This window comes from Chrysoperla carnea, chromosome X (genome assembly GCF_905475395.1).
Source record: "Chrysoperla carnea chromosome X, inChrCarn1.1, whole genome shotgun sequence".
NCBI lineage: Eukaryota > Metazoa > Arthropoda > Insecta > Neuroptera > Chrysopidae > Chrysoperla > Chrysoperla carnea.
This window is the reverse complement of record NC_058342.1, coordinates 1,701,039-1,723,486: the sequence shown is the minus strand read 5'-3', so window position 1 is coordinate 1,723,486 and position 22,448 is coordinate 1,701,039. Positions and strand designations below refer to the sequence as shown.

General features: G+C 29.6%; 1 protein-coding gene across 1 annotated transcript in view; it reads left to right on the top strand.

Annotated features, from left to right (window-relative positions):
• LOC123302680 (inositol 1,4,5-trisphosphate receptor) overlaps positions 1–11,498 on the top strand; it is a 173,878-nt gene extending 162,380 nt beyond the window's left edge. The window contains 2 exon segments of the mRNA XM_044885721.1: positions 10,446–10,606; positions 11,051–11,498. Coding sequence (XP_044741656.1) covers positions 10,446–10,606; positions 11,051–11,329 — 440 coding nt within the window. The 3' untranslated portion in view covers positions 11,330–11,498.
• The last annotated feature ends 10,950 nt before the right edge of the window (positions 11,499–22,448 follow it).

Below are 22,448 nucleotides of genomic sequence, written 5' to 3'. Positions count from 1 at the left end.
CTAAATTTTTTATAAAATTTAGAATTATTATTTGTAACCGCTATTGCCAGCCAGGTAGCCCAGGCTCTAACTGAAGAACAAGAAGAACGACATATACTAAAATCAGCTGATCTGAAATTCTTATTTTCCCGTCGTTGCTAGCTCCTGTACTAATTATTCTAATTTTTATTTTCTGCGATATGTACATACAAAAATATTGAAAATTAGGCAGTGGTGGTGATGAGAACCAAATTACCTCAAAAAAATTTAGGATGCGGTAGTCGGATAACTCATGATTGCTTCATCTGAAATTAAAAAACCAAAGGGATTGATTTTTGGCAAAAATTGCTCTTTTTGTTAATTAAAAAATAAGTTGTAAAGTAAAAAAAAAATCCATTGTTCAGAAAATAGTATCTAGTATGTAAATGAAGTGTGCAATGTTTAAGCAAAATCGGTCCAAAGGTTTTTGAGAAATTTAGACTATCGACTTTAAAAAAAATTTTGAGAAAAATGCGATTCAAGTTTGATACATGAATAAAATTGAGAAAGAAATACATAAATAAAATAGAGATAAAAAAGCCGCTCGAAGACTCAAACGCCCATAACTCTCAATGACAGTTTGTTCCCAATGACTTCAAATTTTCCGAGAATATTTCCTAAGTTGTAGTAACAGAAAATAAAAAAAAAAGATTTTCAAACCCTTGTCCTCACTTAAGAACCAATCGATCGATTTCATTTTTTTTATCATGGTTGAATGTAGAATTTTATGCTCTTTCAAATAATGTATCGCAAGATAGGGGAAATTTAAAATTTGGGTAGGGCCTGATCTAGGTATTTAGCCGCTCCGGTCAATAATAATATTTGCCGCCCTTTACACTCATACCATATACAGGCTGGCTTTTTAATGGTTTTTATTTAAATCAATAAATAATTTTTTTTTTAAAGATGAAAATGCTTCAAACGAAAAATATTACTTTCAAAGGGACACATCTAATACCAGTATCGAATTCGATCTAAGTTTTCACGTTCAATTAAAGCCTCACACGGATTCATAACTGACAAACATTAGGTGAACGCTTTAAATTAGAAAATTGTTCTTTATAAATACGAAAGCATTTTTTGTTTAAATTTTTTTTTGTAAACCGAATAATTTAGACAGGAGTTGATAGCTTTTTGTGCGTTTATTCATTGAATTTAAATTAAAATGTTCTTTATAAAACAAAAAAGCACCACTATTATTATTTTCGAAGAGTGCCTAGACTTCGCAGAAACAATTTTGATACTAATAAACCATTTTTTGTATGACTTTTCAGTCCGTTTTTGTGTAAACTGTACGTTTGCGGAAAAATGTTACTTTTTTAATTAAGCAGAACTTTCTAATTTAAAGTCTATCGATTACCAGTTATGAAGTGATAGAGTGAGTTTTCAAACCTAGATCAAGTTTAAAGTCTGCGTAAGATGGGCGCCTACACACCCAAAATTTTTCGCTTGAAGCATTTTTATCGATAAAAGTAATTTTCCGAGTTTCAAACATATGTCAACTTAAAAAAGCATCTTGTATACAGGGTACGTGTATTATATAATTATAAAATGTCGCTTAAATACATAGGTTCCAAAGGTGTTTTTTAGTGTTTTATAAATTAAAATGAATTTTTCCATTTAATTTCGATTTTCGGAATAACTCTGTCTTTATTGAAATCCGATTATCGAGATTACTGTCTATCATATTTTAAGAATTTGATGCCCCAAATTTTTGTCGCTCCGGGCGGTTGCTCGGTTTTCGCCCCCCCCTCCTTTGGATCGTACACTAAATTTGGGATGACTGGAGCGAAGGGATGAAAGCTAAAATGCATTTACGATTTTTGGGCATGTATCATTTTTGAAAAATTATATTATTTCTTATACTAAACTTGTATGATAGTTTGGGAATTTACTGACTACTATTTTGTTTGTTACATTATTTTGGAATTCGATATCTATAAACTTGTGTAAATAAAGGATTTCTAAGTTTTAAATGTTATTACACAACGACAACACACACACTTTTACAAGAGTATATAACGTACAACACCATTCATAAACCAGGAATCTCCATTATTATTATCTCTTTAGTAAATTATTATAGTAAATAATATTTAACAGTGATTCCCTATTAGCAATGATTTCCAACACAATTGGTATATTTTTATACAGTTTGGCAGCCATCTCGTTAGCCAATTAAAATATATGTAGTAAGAAGGGTTTTTATAGATGTTCTTATGTATAAAACAAAGAGGGAATGTGTGTGATGCGCGCTGTATCGAATGTGTTCAAGTATACACTAAACAACTACAGATTAAATGATATTATTACGCGCGCATCATACACAATACCATAAAAACTCTTCTTATTATAAACTGTATATATTTATTTGTATGTTTACAGGATTATTCACGCCAATCGACATGAAAGACTAAGTCTAAACTGCTTGATTTTAGGAAAATTTTGTTTCTGCGACATATGGAGGCTCATTGACTGTATATTTAAAAAACATTCCTCTGTAAAATACGAAAAGTATCAAAGTTGTATTTTTTAAATGGAACATTCTGTATATGATTTAATTTTCAGGTTCTACAGCCAAAAGAAAGTTTCATTAATTTTTCATTAGATTGTATTTTCTGAAAATATATACCTGTATGCACTTTAAATTTCTTAAAATCAGTTCGAATCCTGAAAATATGAGTTTTTCATGAAAATGTTAACAGTTGGTTTTAGGGAAATTTTATTTTATAAAGATTTATATTTCACAGTTGCTGTTGACGTTATGACAGTTTAAAACTTGTAATTCTTTAGTTATAATTTTGAGGCAACCTACATACGCAACATTTTTTAACATTCGAATTCGCAAAAAAAATCATCATCATTTTGTATCATAAACTTCAAAATAACACCAAACTTCACCAATATGTACTTAACTCACATTTTTTAATCACTTTTTAATCACTGTTAAATTTGAATTTTTCACAAATGAAATTATAGTAAACTAACCCCAAATTAAAAAAAAGCTGAATTTTGCTTTTCATGGACTTTCAAAACGGAATTTTGATTTATATCATTTGTTTTTAATAGACTTATACGACGGACTCTTTTACGCTAATGCAGAATTATATGTACAAGGATTCACAAAGTCTTTCCTTTTCAAACATTAAGACTTTTGGTGGCAGCCTAAGACCTTTTGGTACACAACAATATACTCAAACAAAGTATTAAGGGAAAATTGTTTCAAACAGCTATGTCTCTGTGATAGGTCACCGCATGGGGAACCGCAATAGCTCACTTTAAAACTTGCACTTTCTAGTTGTGGAATCTATTGCTCAAAAATTTTTATCATCTCTTGCATGCTTCGCACGGATGGTTGAAAGGGTGAGCAATGTTATCCTTAAATTTTATATGAAGTTTAGAAGCATACAAAAATTCTAAACAGCAACAACCAAGATGTTCGCCTCTATAAAAACCTCTATATTGTGAAATAATCATCAAAATGAAATCCTATTGTTCGAAAACTCATTGGAAAACTTGTATTTTCTTGTTTTGAAATTTATTTTTCAAAAATTGTTATCGTCCCTTGCCGTTTTATACTGAAGGATGAGAAATGTAAAAGCGTGCAAAAATTTTAAAAACCTGTTATCTGTTAAGACCAATCGAAAGTTAGCTTATTTTCTAACAAAACTTGAAACTACAAGTTTTCAAATGTCCTACAGCGCGAGCGGTTTCAAAGTTGCTAATATTTCAAAGAGATACAGCTTTTTTATATTTATATACACACCGTGTTTCAAAGGCATTGCTAATCAACTTTTTCATGTCAGAAAATTAAAGAGGCTAGTTTATTGACTATTTTTATACTAAAAAATGCACTGAAAAATAAATACTAAATAATAAAAATTTTAGTTTTAGTGGTAATTTTCATTGCTCTGGTATTTTTCGACTTTTTAAGGAAAAGCATGCGCGGGAAAAAATTAGGAGATAAAAATTTAGAATTTAACAAAATACATCGTTTAACAAAGAATCGAAGATAATCAGATAATTTGATAATTAAACGCGACGATAAAGCCAACAAATAAACTGCTCAACATATAAACTGCTCAAGTTAATTATTTAACAGTTTTTTATTCTTGGTAAGCGTGCACTTGTTAAATAGAGGGAGCTGTCAAAAAAATATTGTAGTTTGATTGGAAATACCAGTTGAACGAACACAACTTGTTGACGAATGGATTTGAGGCAAGCTGTGCATTATTTAATGACTAATAACCACAACCTATTTCGGCATTATAAAAATGTTGAAGTATTCAGTGGAATGCTGTGGAAATACGAATTTTGCTTGGAGAAATTAATGTCATAGATGTAACGAAAATAAACCAGGAGTATGATTATGATGAGAAGGAAGGCAGTGGAGATTCTGGCGGGAGTGGTGGTGTTGGAAATCCACCAATCTCCCAAATTTGTGGATGGTGAGAATGAAGAATGGTCGTGAGGCAATTTGTTGTATTGCGTAAAGGCTTAATGTCAAAATATATGGTGCATCAGTATAATTAAAGTGTATTGTAGTGGAAATATTGACACCGAACGACATTCTTTTGGGAATGGAAGCCATAAGAATTCTACGAGGCGTATACGTAGATACACAAGGGTATCCACAGTTAGGTGCGCACAAGAAAAGTGAACTGCAGATTCATGTTGATGATTTTTCAACGGCATTTGTAGATGGGCGGTGGTTAGTAGAATGGATGGAATGGAATGTACCAAAATGGCCAAACAGGCGTACCATGACGAAGTGCAGGCGTGGATCGGTTATGGGTGGCTTCAACCGTACAATACAGTTTAACTGTATTGTAGTGATAGTGATTTTGATATTAATTAAAACTAATAAAAGAAGCTACAATTATTAAATAATCAAATTTGGAAATTTATATGAAATCGGAAACTTGAAACATGAACAGTTTGTTAGCTTCATCGTCACATTTAATTATCAAATTATCTCACTTTTTTGATTATAACTGAATCGATTTTAAATAATTTTCGCGAAATTCTGTCCTCGGTACAAAAATAATAACTTTATCTCTTTGGAAGAAATTTGCTAAACAATTAAATTGAAAGCAGATCCTTAAGTAAATATATATGTTCGGAAGTGAAATCCAAACTTAAAGTAAATTGTTCGGAAATTAATTTTTAACTATATTAAAATATATATAAACTTTATTGATATGCCAATTGGCTATTCAAAGTAATACATTGTTAACATTATATAAGTTATACACAGAAAATCAGAATAAAACTGAAAGATAGCATAGCACAAAAAGAAATATCATGGAAAATATAAATAATAGAAATTTTAAACTAAATGTCCAATCAGAAATAAATGAATAAAATAAAATAAAAGCGAAGTCCAAGATGAAACGCAAATATTTATACACTGCTTTAAGATCTACAATATTCTTAGCGTCCAAAATCAATTTCGTATTATTTAATCCGCGACTATAAAGATCGTCTCTTTCATTCCCTCCTGTCCCATAGCACTTCTCTATAAGATGTTTAATTGTTTTAATTCCGTTACACAGAACACAAACCCTATCCCCGCTTCGGTTTTTCTTATTTTCCCAAGCAAACCTGTTCATTCTGAAAATAGCAATAGTTCTTCTTACATCTTTGTCTGTTAAATTTACATACATTGCTCCACCCTCATAGTGATCCAATTTTGAATACAAATCCAATAAAACCTTATTCCTCACATCCAATAGCATTTCTTTCAGGAAATACTCATACACTGTACTTTTGACATGTTTTCTGATCTCCAAATAATTGTCATGAGCCACATCCATCGCATTAAATCCTAATTCCAATAATTTGTTTTTAATTATTGCAGTTGTATCGTTTAAGCTGTAACAATTTCTCTGTAATATTTTGTTGCTTAAATGAATTCGACAATAATAGTTTACAAAATGTTGTAATATAGTAGCTTCGATCGAGATTTCCCCTAACTCCAACTTAACCGCACTGTTTGGTGATGATTTTGCAACTCCTAAAACTTCTTTATAAAAGCTATGAACAAATATACGACTTTTCACATTTTTTTAGGCCCCAAATTTCTTTCCCATATAATAAGATGGGTAGTACCATCACCCTAAACATATTTAATAGAATTTTAGGTGGGAAATTTTCATAGCTATAAATTTTTCTTCGAATCGCTATTAATGCTTTGTTGACTTTCTCAATCATTTTGCTTTGATGCAGACCCCATTTTCCGTTGCTACAAATAAAAAGCCCCAAATATTGAAAGTTATCAACTACCTCGATTTTGAAAACATTATATATCCAATTTTTGTTCCTGCCCTGCTTGCTACCATTTCGGATTGTTAGCATTTTCGTTTTTTTCACATTAACCGTTAACTTCCATTTGTCGCAATAATCTTCAAGCCCTTTTAAAGCTCTTCGCATTCCACCAACTGAGTTTGACAACAGAACTGCATCATCGGCATATAACAGAATTTTAATTTCATCCCCTTTGATACACTGAGAAATAGTTTCAAGGCCTTCCATATGATTAACAATATCATCGATAAATAAAACAAACAATATAGCAGACAATTGACATCCTTGTCTTAATCCCTTCATAGTGTAAAATACGTCCGACACATGATATTTATCAACACGTACACAGCATCCAGGTTCTTTATATATTGACTTTAAAATTTCCACCATATTTTCAGACATTTTCATTTTTAACAGTTTTTTCCATAATAAATTTCTATCGACAGAATCGAATGCCTTTTCAAAATCAATGAAACAGCAATACAATTTATTACGTTTTAATGTAAGTGTTTTTTGAATCAATGTTCTCATAACTAGTAAATTGTCCAGTATCTCATACCCCACTCTAAATCCTGTTTGATATTTAGAAATTTTCTGTTCAGTCTCAATCCATTCTTGAATCCTCATTGACAACAGCTTAGTGTAAATTTTACTGATACTCGGCATTAAAGTCCATCCTCGATAATTATTTGGATCCAGTGCACTTCCCCTGCCTTTAAATAAATTACAAATTATACCGATATTCCATTTCTTTGGAAATATTTTGACTTCCATGAATTTGCTTAATAAATTCACAAAAATAATCAAAAACCCACACTTTAAAAATTCATTCACAATACCATCTCTGCCGCCAGCTTTATTTGATTTTAAATTACTTAGTACCAAGCGAACCTCTGAAATATTTATCGCTGCATCCAAAACATCGCTGTAAGTATTATATTCTCTTTCATCGCTAATTTCCCCAAAGTTAACTTCCACATAATCACACTGTTCGCCGTATAAATTCCGATAGTGTTGAATCCATTCATGAGGTGCAATATTATTAAAATTATTATTATTATTGGCTCTATGATCATTATTTTTCAATAACAACCAGAGCCTCTTATTGTCCTTTGCCTCTAAAGCTGCATGTATTTCCTGAATATATTTTAATCCGTGCGCAAATTTCCGTTCTGCATAAATTTTTATATTTTCGACATTCTACATATTCTACAATGCTTTCCTGATTTACATTTTTCCTCATGATTCGTAATTTACATTTTAAATCTTTCTTCTTGCTGTTACATTCAGCATCAAACCAAGTGTTTTTGTTGTTTGCATTTGGCGCTCGACCAATAAACTCACTTTCCATTTCAATGCCCAAGAAACTAAACCATTTATGCATAAGCGAAACTGTATTGGTTATATCATTTGATTCAAGCATCCATTTTAGGCCAATTAAAAATAACTCAGTTTCATTTCCATTCAAATTACATAAAAAATTATCCCTCTCATTTTCCTTCCATTTAAACTTTCTGATTTTACATCCAACTGAGCGTTTTTCTCCTTCCTTTTTTATCGAATTCAGTTGTACCTCCACAGGAAAATGCTGTGATTGACTTTCATCTCCCACTTTTAAATCAATGCCGTCGTTCCACACTGCGGGCGTTACAATAACTTTTAGTTCTACCATTTAAAATTATAAAATCTAAATCGCGTACAAATTTTAAAAATTGCTTACCGTATTTATTCAAAGCCTTATCCTTACTTTTCCTATCCCTTATTTTAGTATTTAACACATCATACACAAAAGAACAACAATATCTATCCACTTCAGTTTCATCATCACCTTCTGCATTTCCAGTTCGAGCATTCCAATCCCCACCCATAATTATTTCTGCCTTTCTATACCTTTAGACAAGCTTATTATTTCTTCTTGCAACTGGTTGAAAAAGTCAATATTGGCCAAAACCGAACTTTCTGGATGTAAGTAAACTATTCCCAACAGAAAAACTGTGTCACTATCCTCAAATAAAACCCACATTACCTCTTGTAAACTACTAAAAATTTCCGTAACTTTATTTTGAAACTGCGAACTATAGAACACCGCTAATCCATCCGGAAATCTACCTCTTTCTACAACTCTACTTCTATTTTTAACTAAACATTCATACCCATCTAATTCGAATTTCAAGCCGCCTTTTGACCATGTTTCAACTAAACAAATAAAAGAAAACTTTTTTATATAACTAATAATACTATTGTCCTGTAACTTAGATTTTAAATCCTCTATATGCCAGAACACTACACTTAAGTTTTTCTTAAAATCAATTAGTTTTTTGGTGGTTGATTTTTATTGGATCTAGATCGGAGAGTTCGCCCTAAAACATCTCTCCTTAAAGCATCAGTCGTGCCTGCATTTGGTGTTAGGCCCAGGTCCTCATCAGCTGCTGTCACATCATTGTACGACTTATTTAGCTCATTAACGTCATACGAATCCTCATGCACCACAATTTTCTCACCTCTGATTGATACTCTCTTACTCTCCTCTCTCAGTCTTTTAGCATAAAGTTGTAAGTTTTTGCGAGTCTCTCGTTGCTTTGGCGTTAGATCATCATTTACAAAGCTATCTGTTCCCCTTAGCTTGCTTCTGTTTGAGATTATTTCCATCTTCTTCTTATAACTAGCAAGAGCAATGAAGACAGGTCTAGGAAATCTACCATTGCGCTTTCCAATACGATAAACGCTTGCAATATCGTCAGGTTTTATGTTAACTTGTAGCTTCCCTGGTGGAAAAAATATTAGAAAAAAGAATAATCTTAATAAGTCTTAGGAAACTCTGAAAAAGTCTTAGAAATTTTAAAAAAGTATTAAGAACTCTGAATAACTCTGAATTAGAGTATTCCGAAAACGTTGAGAAATTCAAAGTTCCTAAGACTTTTTCAGAATTTCTTATTCTTTCTTCAAATATTTTTTCCACCAGGGTTATCAGTTATTAAAGATAAAGCTTTTTGTTCCAAATGGTTGGTAGTTTCCTCCTTACCTTCATCTATTCCAAAATATATTAGGATGTTCTTTTTTAATTGTCTCTCCATAAATTCAACTTTCGACTCCATTGTTTCCACTTTTACTCGCAATTCTTGATTTTCCTGTTGTAAATCCAGGATACCTTGCTCTATGGCAGTGATTTTATCATTCGTCTCACTACAAGTTTTCTTTAAGCATCCAAACTCAGCTCTGCAATCATCCGCAAATTTCTGGAGCATTTCGCTTAAACTCGCGATGGTAGCCATATTAATTAATTATTTATAGATATTTTGCACTGTACAAATAATTTTAGCCCACTCCACTATTTATTTAAAAAATAATTTTTTTTAAAATTTTTATTAATGGAAAATTTATATACGTAAGCTATTGAGTTTATTTTTTAATTAAAATTGATGATTAATCAATTTGCCAACTACACAATTTTTTACTCTGAATGAAGCGCGTACAAAAATTTAAATTAAACATTTAAATAAATCAATTAAATATTCTTCTTATTTAAAATACAGGCTATTTACACTTTCAGTGATTATTCTTGCTAAATTCGACAATTAACTTTACTTAATTCTTATTAGTTAGTTAATACTTATTACATTACATTACTTTACTTTACTATATCTCTCCTACTAAAATATGTATACAATTTTATTGATATTTATGTCATATGTATCTATCCATCGACAGAAAATCTACATTATTTTAATAGTCACAATTAAAGAAACTACAATGTGAACTAATATCTAGGGAACCAGCGCTTAGGCTATATTATTTTTTACAATTAGAATTAATTTTTTTGAAAAATATGAAAAGTGTTCATTTGGAATGGCCAAAATTTTTTCTATTTTGGTGTGCAGTATTTTGAAAACGGAAGATTTATGAAAAATTTCTCTCTGTAACCTTACAAAGTGGTGGTCGGAAACCTACCAGTTTTCAATGTGATCACAAAGGTTTTCTTATACTTGGGTGACTGTTTTGAATAGTTGACAAGACAAATGGTGTGTGAATTTTGCATACTCAAACCCAATGTATTACAGATTGTGTATTATTCTTTTAATATTCGATAAAAATTTAGAAATTAATTTGTGGCTTGATTTTAGGACTGAATCGTTCAGCATTTGATAACAAAACTGTGAGCTTTGAAGAGCACATCAAATGTGAACATAATATGTGGCACTATTTGTATTTTATTGTTTTGGTTAAAGTCAAAGATCCAACAGAATTCACTGGACCAGAAAGTTATGTATACGCAATGGTCAAGGTAAGGTCGTTTTTATTTTTACTGTCTTATTTTTAATCTAGATCAAAATTAATACTTAGAAGAAAACATTTTGTTTACAAGACACATACTACTAGACTGGATGTCAAAATTTGATTATTTGATTACAAAAAACATGAGGTTATTTTTTTAAAGCTTTTGACGGGCTATATCTGAATTCGAGCTCAAAATTGCTCTTGTACATTACGTTTTCGAGACCAAACCATTTTACGCCATCAAAAAATTCTGTTTATCTACCCCCTTTCAAAAGCCATTTTGAATTTTTCTGGGAGCGGATACCAACTCTGGGGAATTTTTCTGGGAGCAGAAACCTACTCTTGTGTTTTACGAGTAACTTTAAAACTTAACAGTATCGAAAAAATACTAGCAAATAATTGAACCAGAGCTTTTATCCTGATTTTTGCAGCTTTCTTTTTTTGTATGCAGGATTCAAATTTGGATTGGTTTCCAAGATTACGTGCAATGTCTTTGGCTGTATTAGAAGGTGAAGGTGAACAAGTCGAATTCCGTAGTTTACATGCTCAACTTGAACAAACACAAACTTTAGTGACACATTTATCACAGCAATTAATGGAATTAAAAGATCAAATGACAGAGCAACGTAAACAAAAGCAACGTATGGGTCTTTTAAATTCTGCACCACAATTTACACAATCATTAAATGTACCACCCGCATCTATTATCAATAATTATCAAATTCAATAAAATTTATTGAATTTGGAACGTTCTTTATACAGTAATCAGTAACCTTCGAATCATAAGAATTGTTAAACAGTCCCTTAAACATACCTTTTAAGTTTCTTTAATTAATTTATACAATCAAATTTATACTATAACATTGTTTATAAAGTTGGCATGCACGAAATTTATAATATACGGATCACGGATGTAATTTAAACAATTTATTTTTGTGTAAAATAAAAAATACGTATTTTAAATATTTGTAGCGGAAGACATTTGTAAAATATTTTGTATTTATTCGGATAGAGGTTAAAATTCTGAGAAGAAAAATCCTTTGGAGTTTTTCTATCTGTCTGATCGTTAACGAGTTAAGGCTTCATGAATATCGGTTTTAATTTTAACATTTCTTGATAAATATTAGAAAAACTAAAATATTTAATAATCAAAGTTATAAGAAATAAAATTTACACAGTTTGCCGCCAGATCATTTTTTTTCTAAATTTAAGGATGTGTGAGCACGGTATGGGGGCACAAATTTAAAAAATATATTTTTTCATTTTTGATGATAATTATAACTTGACAATTAAGACGAAAAGTAAGAACAAAATTTTTCGATATCTAGCGTAATTTTCAAAATATCGAAAATTGAAAATTTTGTTTAATTACTCAGCTTACGATATTTCGAAAACCAAGGCACATATCGAAAAATTGTAGTCTTATTTTTTGTCTACATTCATGAAAACAAAATCATCAAAGTTGAAAATAAGGTAAAAATAATTTCAACCCTAAATTTACCCTGCTCTTACATCCTTTATATGAACGGAGACACTTGGTTTTTTGCTTTTCTATGCTATTTGTTATATGTTGACTTTCTATCAAAAAGTTTTTTTAATTTGCTTTCATTCATTCCAAGTGAAAATTATCATAAACTTTCAAAATATGTCGTTTTTTGAGATTCTTTCATAAGAGCCAATGCATTTTGTATCGATTTTCAATGACTTTTTTCTTAAAAAGCATGGATACCTATGCTGAAATTTTAACCACATATTATTATTGAGTAAAAGTCTACCTATAAAAAAATTTTGAGCCTTTAAATCAAATATTGTTGTCATGCTTATACATCCTTAAGGTAGTTTGGTAGCTACATCACTTAAACTTGGCCCAACATTTTTTTTCTATTTATTCAAAAGATTACAATTTTCATATTTAATAAACAATTGACTTAGTTAATTGTTGAAATACTCTATAGACAAAGTGTTGAATGTCAGTCTAGCATTCTTTTTAATAAATTAGAAAAGTTAAAAACCCAACACAATAATGACGGCCTTTCGGGTGCCATTCATTTTGTTTTTTGTAAAACTTTAAGCCGTGACACCTTCCTATGTAAGGAATAATATAACATATTCTGCACCGTTTCTACTCACTTTGTATAACACTGTTAATGTGTAGACTTTGTCCAACTTTTCAAATCAAGCTTTTTTATTTAAAATTGCCTTGGTGCTCGTACATCCCTAATAAGTATACTATTTAATCAATACCAAGAGAGATATTTTAATTTTTTGTACCATTGGTTGTAAAAAAATAACTCAAAAATGATTTCTGATTTAAATAGACCGTTTCCCGCCTCAACAACAAATATCACAGCTGCCACCTTAATATTTACAGAGAAATTTACGTTCAAGTTTCAAGAAAACAAAATTCGAATTTTTTTGGAAAGTCTTTATTTGTTTTCAGAAAAAATTATGGAAATTCAATTTATTCGAAAGAAAATTTCAAATTTCGAAATAAATATTAAAATTAACGAAAAAAATGGTCTGATGATTAATTATATTAAATTTTATTTTCTATAACTTTACTTAATATAATAATTCCAGTTTTTCTATTATTAATCGAGAAATTCTCAAAATTAAAGACGATAATAACTAATTCTCAACTCGTGAACGTCAGATTGGAAAACCTCACTTTTGTCTTTTTTTGTCTTTTTTGTCTTTTCTCTACCATTTTTTTGCTGTTCACCATTTTTGGGACATTTTAATCAAATTTAATTTGATTAATGCTTATCGCTTTATTTAAAAACGATGATATCTATTATATTATAATTAGTGCCGGACAGACGTTAAAACGCAATTTATAGCATTTTTACTAATTTTGGATACTAAAACCAGAAAGGTAGAAAGGATCAAAGCGAGTGGAGGAAGGTTGGTTGTATGTTTTTAAGTTTTGTTATATAAAATTAATACAATTTTTTTAAAATAACATAAACTTTGTCTTGGAATATATTCGACTTTACTCCTTCGCTAAACAACACCCTTTTCTCTTCATTAAAAGTAAGGGATGAAATGAAGCATTTGTTTGTTTGTATGGTTGCACTAAAACTAAAAGATTTAGTATTTTTTAAGACTATCTCTACTACTTTTTTAAAGAGATTCTAGTCTGGAACAATAAACTAACAAACAAACAATTATAAAAACAAAAAATGTATATACGTATTTTATATTTATAACACTCACAGATTTTTCATTTAGAACTTTAATAAGCCTTCACGGATGGGATAAGTATTCTTTTCGGTATAGTTTACCCTATTTTTTCCAAAATTAAAAGATAAAATAGGGTAAATACTCCCTTGGGGTATGTATATTATTAGTAGAGATGAAACGGATAAGCGGTAACTATCCAATATCCGGCCTATTTCCACTATCCAGTCGGATAACGGATAGTTATCAAATACCCGGCCGAATTCAAAAAATGAAATCATTCAAGAAATTCAAAAAATTCTCATTACTGAAAAATACTTGACTTTAAACTTGTTGTCGTTTAAAGTCAAGTATTTGATCGCATACTTGATATTTTGGATATTGTTTAAAATCATCCTGAATATAAGATACCACAAGTTTGAAGTCAAATATTTGATCGAAATCACACAATAACCGTTAATTTATGCAATATCAACTTTTTATCTATCACTATTTAATGAAAGTTTTTTTTTTTTTTGTTTCAATCATCACTTATATCTTAAAAATGGTGAGTTTTAAGAAAAAATGGCATGAGACAAAAAATGCTTAGAATACCCCAAAATATAAGATTCAATGTTTTCTCAAATTTCATTTTTCAGCAGAATTAGCTTGGGCGAACTTATGATTTTTCTTTGATGACTAATATGACTTTTTTCTACACACTCATACCAACATTTTGTACTGGGTCCCATAAAAAGTCGCATGCAATACAAAATGTACCTAGTTTCAATTTGGGAAGGCTGTAGTAATTTTTTTTTTACTCATTGACGTTCCTTCATTCTACAACAAATGTCGTACCAACGGAAGGTCTAAAGTTGGAGACATTTAGTATTTGGATTTGAATAATTTTTTGTACCAACTACCTGTGGTTGCATCTATTTTTCCGTACTGTTATTTGTTATAGTATAAATATTATCTTAAAAAATGAATAATATTTTACAAATTTGATTAGACTTGTTAGAACTGGTTTGCTTTGAAAACATTTGAATTTTTGAATATTTAAGTTTGTTAAACTGATTGTTATGATTAAAGGGCTCTTTTAGGCATTTTCAAATTTCACTTTTGAATGTAATATCATTTCATCTCAATATTATCTTATGTTACAATTACAAATAGTAATAATTTAATGCAGGATTATATTCATAATTGTATTACATTGTAAATTAATATGTAGTTCAATTTTTTTAGTTTTCCATCTTATAGTATAGTCAAAAATTTTATTTCATTTATAATTAAATAAGTCCAATTAGTCCAAAATACGTGTTTCAATAGCATAGGAGATCTTTTTAAAAACAAATTTTAAAGTATTCATTCTAATTGGGTTACCTAAAATACCAATCTTTAAGTGTTTTCTGGATTAAAAACAAAATACTTTTCAGATTTTTGTTAATCTTAAATTGAGATTCGTCGCTAGGGGGCTGAAAAACAAAGACATCAATTTACCATGTACAAAACGATAAGATTTAGACTTTTGGCACACAGATTTTGTTATTTAGAGGCAGACGATCTCGAATTGTCCACAAGACCTCAATGAGATGCATGTATATTTTGTCATTTTTAAATGTCATAATGAGAAAACGCTAAAGTTTGTAATATTCGAATAACACACTCAAGATCGAAATTTTTAACATTCTGGCAGAAATTTAACATTTTTATAGTATGTTCTTTTTGTTAGTATATTATAAAACTACACTAAAAAATAAAAAAATGATAACGTCATCCCGAAGTTAGTCGTTTCATATTTAAGTAAAGTACAAATACCTTCAAAGAATGGGATTGAATTTAAAATTTGAATTCATTGATACAAAATCACTGAAGTTAAATAAATAAAATTATTACTTCCATAAAATAAATTGATTTTAGTTTAAAGTCATGCATTTTATTGATGGAAAATAAAATTGTACTAAGTTGGAATATATAATCGTGTTAATAAAGCGAATCGATGAATTAAAAGAAATTTCTTTGCGTTTGCTCTAAATAGAGTATTGGGTGATTATGATCGCATATCTATCATGTCTAGTCCATATGTGATTGAGACAACTTTATGAAGATTGTTGTTACCAGTTAACAGAGAGTATGAAATAAACATATGTAGACTGATCGTGTAGTTGTGACAATTCCATCAGTATTTTTTTTATTTATAAGTAGTAGAAACAATCAAAAAAAGATTGTTTAAAACTATGTTGCATTTCAGAACAACAATATTTGAAATTTTTTAAGACAGTATATTACTTTCATACAAACAACTCATGCGTTTGTGTCAACTTCACCACTCAACCCCGTGCGGTAGTGTTTTCACATTCGTGGCACCATTCGCTATATATGACCTCGCGATGAGGTTGAGACAACCTCATATCGGTTCGTTTTAAGAATTTTTTTTTTCAGTGTATTCTTTTCTACTTACATCGAGTGTAATAAGTGTCAAAAGTATGCAAAAGGAACACATTTTGTATTTCATAGAATAACAATAAAAAAATTCAAATAACAAATTGGTAAATACATTTGAGGTTCTATTTAAATTAAACATAATTAGCTAATACTAGAGTAAATCTAAGCAAAAAAAGGCTGTTATATGGATTAAAAGTTCGAGCAGCGAAACTTTGGGGTTTTTCTTTTCACATCAAAATAAGTATTTTTTGAAATTTTTTACTTTCCCGGAGTGGTGCAACATGTTTAAAAAACAAAATGGCGTCAAAAATGGAATTTTTTTCAGAAATTTTATCATTTTTATTTTATATTCGCAAAAGGGGACATCGGTGGATATCCAAATTTGGTAGGTTTGTAGTCAATGTTAAGAACTACTCCTCATATTTTTTTGGAGGGATTTCGTCCCTTCCCCTCCCAGTTATATATATTAAAATTTCAGCGAAATCCGTTACATAGCTCGGCCAAAATTTCCAATTTAGTAAATTGTTTAAGATGGCTGCCATTTTATGCCATTTTGTCCTACGAGGTTAAATTTTTTTTAAATTGTAGCATTTTTTATTATCTTTCGATTTTATAATAAGTGGCTTACCCGTAAAATGACTCCTTGATCCATATTTTTGCGAAAAACGGAAAATTTAACACTTTCTGGAAATAATTGTTTGGGGGGGTGTATAGACTGGCTTTGGGGGGTGTTTTTTGCTTTAGCTTCAGAAAACTATTTTTAAAAGAGGTCTATATGGTTTAAAGCAAAATTTATAAGTTTTAACCCCCGCGCTGTTTGGGGGAAGGGGTGTATGGAATAAATGTATCTTAAAAGATTTTAAAAAGAGGTCAAAATAGTTTAAAATGCTAAAGTAACCCAAAACTTTAGATGTTTTTATTAATATAGCCCTTTTTACAAAATCCACCTCTCCCCGTCCCGCTTTCATATTTTTGCAAATTCAAAATTTTTATGACGCATAAAGGAGTCTTTGGGATCGCTGATCTCGAATTTTTGGCCCAAATAAGTACACCCCCTAAAAATATTACTATTTTTTCTTGATAATTTAGTGCAAAATTCGAGATCAGCGACCCCAAAATCCCCTTTATACGTCATAAAAATTTTGAATTTGCATAAATATGAAAGCGGGACCGGGAGGGGTGGATGTTGTAAAAAGGGCTATATTAATAAGAACATCTAAAGTTTTGGGTTACTTTAGCATTTTAAACTATTTTGACCTCTTTTTAAAATCTTTTAAGATACATTTATTCCATATACCCCTTCCCCCAAACAGCGCGGGGGTTAAAACTTATAAATTTTGCTTTAAACCATATAGACCTCTTTTAAAAATAGTTTTCTGAAGCTAAAGCAAAAAACACCCCCCAAAGTCAGTCCATACACCCCCCAAACAATTATTTCCAGAAAGTGTTAAATTTTTCGTTTTTCGCAAAAATATGGATCAAGGAGTCATTTTACGGGTAAGCCACTTATTATAAAATGGAAAGATAATAAAAAATTCTACAATTTAAAAAAAAATTTAACCTCGTAGGACAAAATGGCATAAAATGGCAGCCATCTTAAACAGTTTACTAAATTGGAAATTTTGGCCGAGCTATGTAACGGATTTCGCTGAAATTTTAATATATATAACTGGGAGGGGAAGGGACGAAATCCCTCCAAAAAAATATGAGGAGTAGTTCTTAACATTGACTACAAACCTACCAAATTTGGATATCCACCGATGTCCCCTTTTGCGAATATAAAATAAAAATGATAAAATTTCTGAAAAAAATTCCATTTTTGACGCCATTTTGTTTTTTAAACATGTTGCACCACTCCGGGAAAGTAAAAAATTTCAAAAAATACTTATTTTGATGTGAAAAGAAAAACCCCAAAGTTTCGCTGCTCGAACTTTTAATCCATACACAAGGCGTAATTTCACTCTACTATAATAACTCTGTATTTTTCCCACAAAGTACGTATTTATAGTAGGATTTTCTTGTCTTGGACTAATCTTTGGGCAAAATAAAATCGCAAATCTTTATTTTGACTGTACTATTAATAAATACAATATATATTTTGTTATGTTTTGTATATAATTTACTTGAAATTTAATTATATAGTTATTTAGTTTGTATATTTAAAATGGTAAGTTGACACGATTCGTAACACATGAACGCAAACTCTACTGACGTGGACGCAAGGTCCACGCATTTAAATTAATTCAATGCATTTCTTCTATTGTGTGTAAATTAGAGCTACGATTCGCGTCTATTTTTGCACTCAACCCGCTAATTTTAGTAATTTTAAATTCTCATAGACTAAAATTTACTATAGAACATAAAAAATTACAGGACTGAAGAAATGAAAAAAAAATTTTCGAAAAAAAAAAAAAACGTTCTTAATATTTTTATGAGGAACGATTTTTTATAAGTTTATGTTATATTAAAGTTTTATTTTATTAGTTTTTCTTTCCATAGCTCCGGTACAGTCTGATTTTATTACAGAAAAATAAAATTTTTCTTCTTCATACTTGTGTAATTTTTTCAGAATTAATTTACTGTAATTTTGCTACCCATAATCTTAGTATTTGTTGTAAAAATTTTGAAATATTTAAAAAACAAATGAAAGCAAACAATGTAACAATCGAGTTACTTGTGGAAATACCCTGTATAGAAAGTGTTGAATATCAGTGCTTGCATTATTTTTTTATAAATTAGAGAGAAAAAATCAACAGAATTATGGCGGTCTTTCGGCCGTCATTTATTTTGACGGAAGTATTTTTTAGATTTTTTTTTAGTTTTTCGAGAATATTTCACAACATTACTAGTTGAAGCTACCTGCAAATTTTAAAGTCTCTCTCTCTTTTATAATTTTGGAGACAATCGACATCAAAGTTTTGTCCTAATTTACGCCTTCACGGATAAACAGTGGCGTTTATGAAAAAATGTTTCAAACGTAACTGTTTATTATTATTATTTATAAGAAACATCTTTTTCATTTCAACTTTTGTGTTATGTCAAACGGTTTACAAAACGAGTCCTACAGATCCAAGACCCATGTTGCTCATTTACGAACTTAGCCTCACTTTTACATCCTGAGTACGCTATAAAAATTTCAGCTTGATATCTCATTTCTTTTTTGAGTTATCGTATCCATAGGTGGACAGACAGACAACCGGTTATGGACTAACTAGAAATGAACACCTATACCAAAATTTTGTTCGTAGCATTAATATTTTTAGGCGAGATTTAACTTACTTAGTATACCTTGGTATATATTACATATATGCAGGGTATAAAAATATTCTGTAGCGTTGTTTTTTCCATCTTTGGTCCGCCGTTTTTATATTTTATGCTATCGCAATTTTTTTCTGTGAGAATATTACATTATATACTTTCGATTAACATTAAATACGAACAGTTGTACCTAAAATTTTTCGCTCACTTAATCTCTAGAAGATTTTCCAATTATTACAGCTCGTGGTTTGTCATGAGTTGGTACGTAGATATTTACGATTATAAAGCAGCGAATAATGTCAATCAGTCATTATAAGTCGTTATGTTAAGTGTTCCACGAAAAATATTGCGCCTTTTTCATTCAAGACTAAATTTTAATTTTTGTTGAGAATATTTCAAATTAGCTTTTCGTGATTTTTAGGCCATAGAGACTAATATTATAATTTCTAAATCGGAATATATTATTTATTTTTTGAAAATAGTTTTATTGTTACACAAAAGAAGAGTAAATTGATGTGTGAAATAAACGCAAACGACTAGAGTGACTTGTATTTGACTGAACTGTGTAACTTTGTCAATTAAAATTAATTTAATCTGTGTGTATGTAAGTGTTAATATGTTAATGTGAGTATGTGTATGAAACACAGCAAATTAAGTTGTTTTAGTTTACAGCGATATGTATGCGTTTTGTTGTAAGGAATTAAAAATTCATTTATGTCTACAATTCAATCCCAAAAGTCTAGTATATACCTTTATTTCCACTTGATGTGAGTTTATGCGTGCCATTTTTTATGGAACACTCAACATACATGCAAAAGTATAGGGTGTTTGGAAAAATAGTATAATTATTAAGTTGTACATATATGAAACATCAAATCTGGTTTACAAATTAAAAATTTAATTTTTAGCGTTCGGTTTTTAAAAAATGGATAATTTCTGGAATCATCTTTATTTTCCGTCTGTCACAGACATCTTCATCAGAAGCTATGTTTCACATAGATTACAACAATTTATTATACGTGCAAGTAAAATTTGTACTTTCAATTTTTATAGTTTTTTAAATAATATTGATTAAATTATAAATTATTTTGGATTGAACTATGTTGGGATAGCTAAAAACATGGTAAGCTTTGTTTCGTTGTGAATTAAATAATCATTGTAATGTACGATTAAGAAAATAGATCTTTTTTTTTTTAAAACCAGTCACATTTTGATAAATGATCTAAAAACAGGGTAATTTTTTGAAGGTAATCGTGGTTCAAGTTTTCACCAAAGTTTTTCTTTCGTAAGTGTATTTGCTGTAATCACTTATCCAAGATGTTCCCTTTAAAATATTATAATTTAAGTAAAATTTGTTATATATAAGTACAAAAATGTAACTTTTTGGCTTGAAATAAGGTATTTTTTGAAATATGTAGATGTTACAGGAAATGTTGATACTCCAGTAAGAGTTGACTCTTCCTAGGTAAAGTCGACTGTTCCTGGTCTTTTCAGTAAAAGTTGATTAAAATCGAAAAGTGTTGAAATTTAATCAACGTGTACTAGGCAGAGTTAATTATAGCTAGATAAAGTATTGTTAACTGGAAATTGCAAACATGCCATCAAGCGAAAATAATTAGTACTAAATAGTACGGGACAGTAATCGTTTCAAGAATAATCATTTTTATTATTTTTATTATATACATTGATTAATCATCAAATATTCCTCTTTTGATAAAAGCATAAAAATTATTAGTATTGACTTCGATGAAGAATTTGCAAAACATTTATTCGAGTCTCTGACACTGTTATTTTTTCACGAAATGTTACATTATGCGCGTAAAAACGAGCAAAATGAATAAAATTTGTTTAAAGTAAAATTTATTCATTTATTTAATTCACATATGGAAATTTAATTTACATAATTTTAACAAATAACGTAGATGCATTCTATCGGATTCATATTTTGGAAATCCATTTTAACAACATCTATAATTGTAATTAAATTTTCAAAATTTGCGATTTCGGTTAATGTATTAAATTATTTTTCATTTTTTATTATATCACAAAAATCAGTCAGCAAATCACTTTTGACCTGAATGCCAATATCGATGAATTTTGTTTATAATGTCTCAGTATTTTCCTTTAAAAGTTCGTGATCCTAAATATTTAAATTTTTATGACCATTAAATTCATCAGTAAAATGAATAGTAGTTGGATTATTTGAAGTATCCGGTTTTGATTATGAGTAGATTGATTAGCTGCAAGCATTTCATTTCTACTCTTTTCTCGTTGTAATCTTCTTGCCTCTCTATCATTATAATTAATATCCATTGATACTGTTTTTTTTTTAATCATTACCAGGTAGCGATTGCAAAAAGGAACTTCATTTTTTTCAAACTTCATACGCGTTTATAGAATCTAAATCTCCATAAAAATTATTTAATGTTTTTAATTTACTTTCAAAATAATATATTAATTTTTAAGCTGAAAAATAAGTATAATAGTAAGTAACCTGATAAGAAATAATCTGATTTTCTAAAGTGCAAAGAACAAAATTGCATATATTCTGTAATTTTTTTCTTGATCTTCAAAACTGTAACATTTTTCTACAGTAGCTTTTTTTTCCTCTACTCCAAAAAAGTTTGTAATTTCATTTTCACAAAACAAACATTTTTTTTTGAGAAATCTTTAAAACCGAACATCTGTATTTCTCATAGTCTTACTGCTGCATCCAACAAAATGTTTGACTTCTATTTGCTTTTGGAGGGAATCGTGTACCCAAAGTTTTTTCCGTATTTTTCATCGTTTTACTGAATTTTTTTGTTTCAGAAAAATGTACAAAATATAAATAATCGTAAATACAAGTTAGTTTTTTCATACAAAACATAATACACTTAGCTGACCGTACGTCGGTAGTTCCAATTTAAACTACCAGATGGCAATACTTGTACTTACCAGACATCAATATTCACTTTGTCTTGAGATAGTAGAAGTTGACGTTG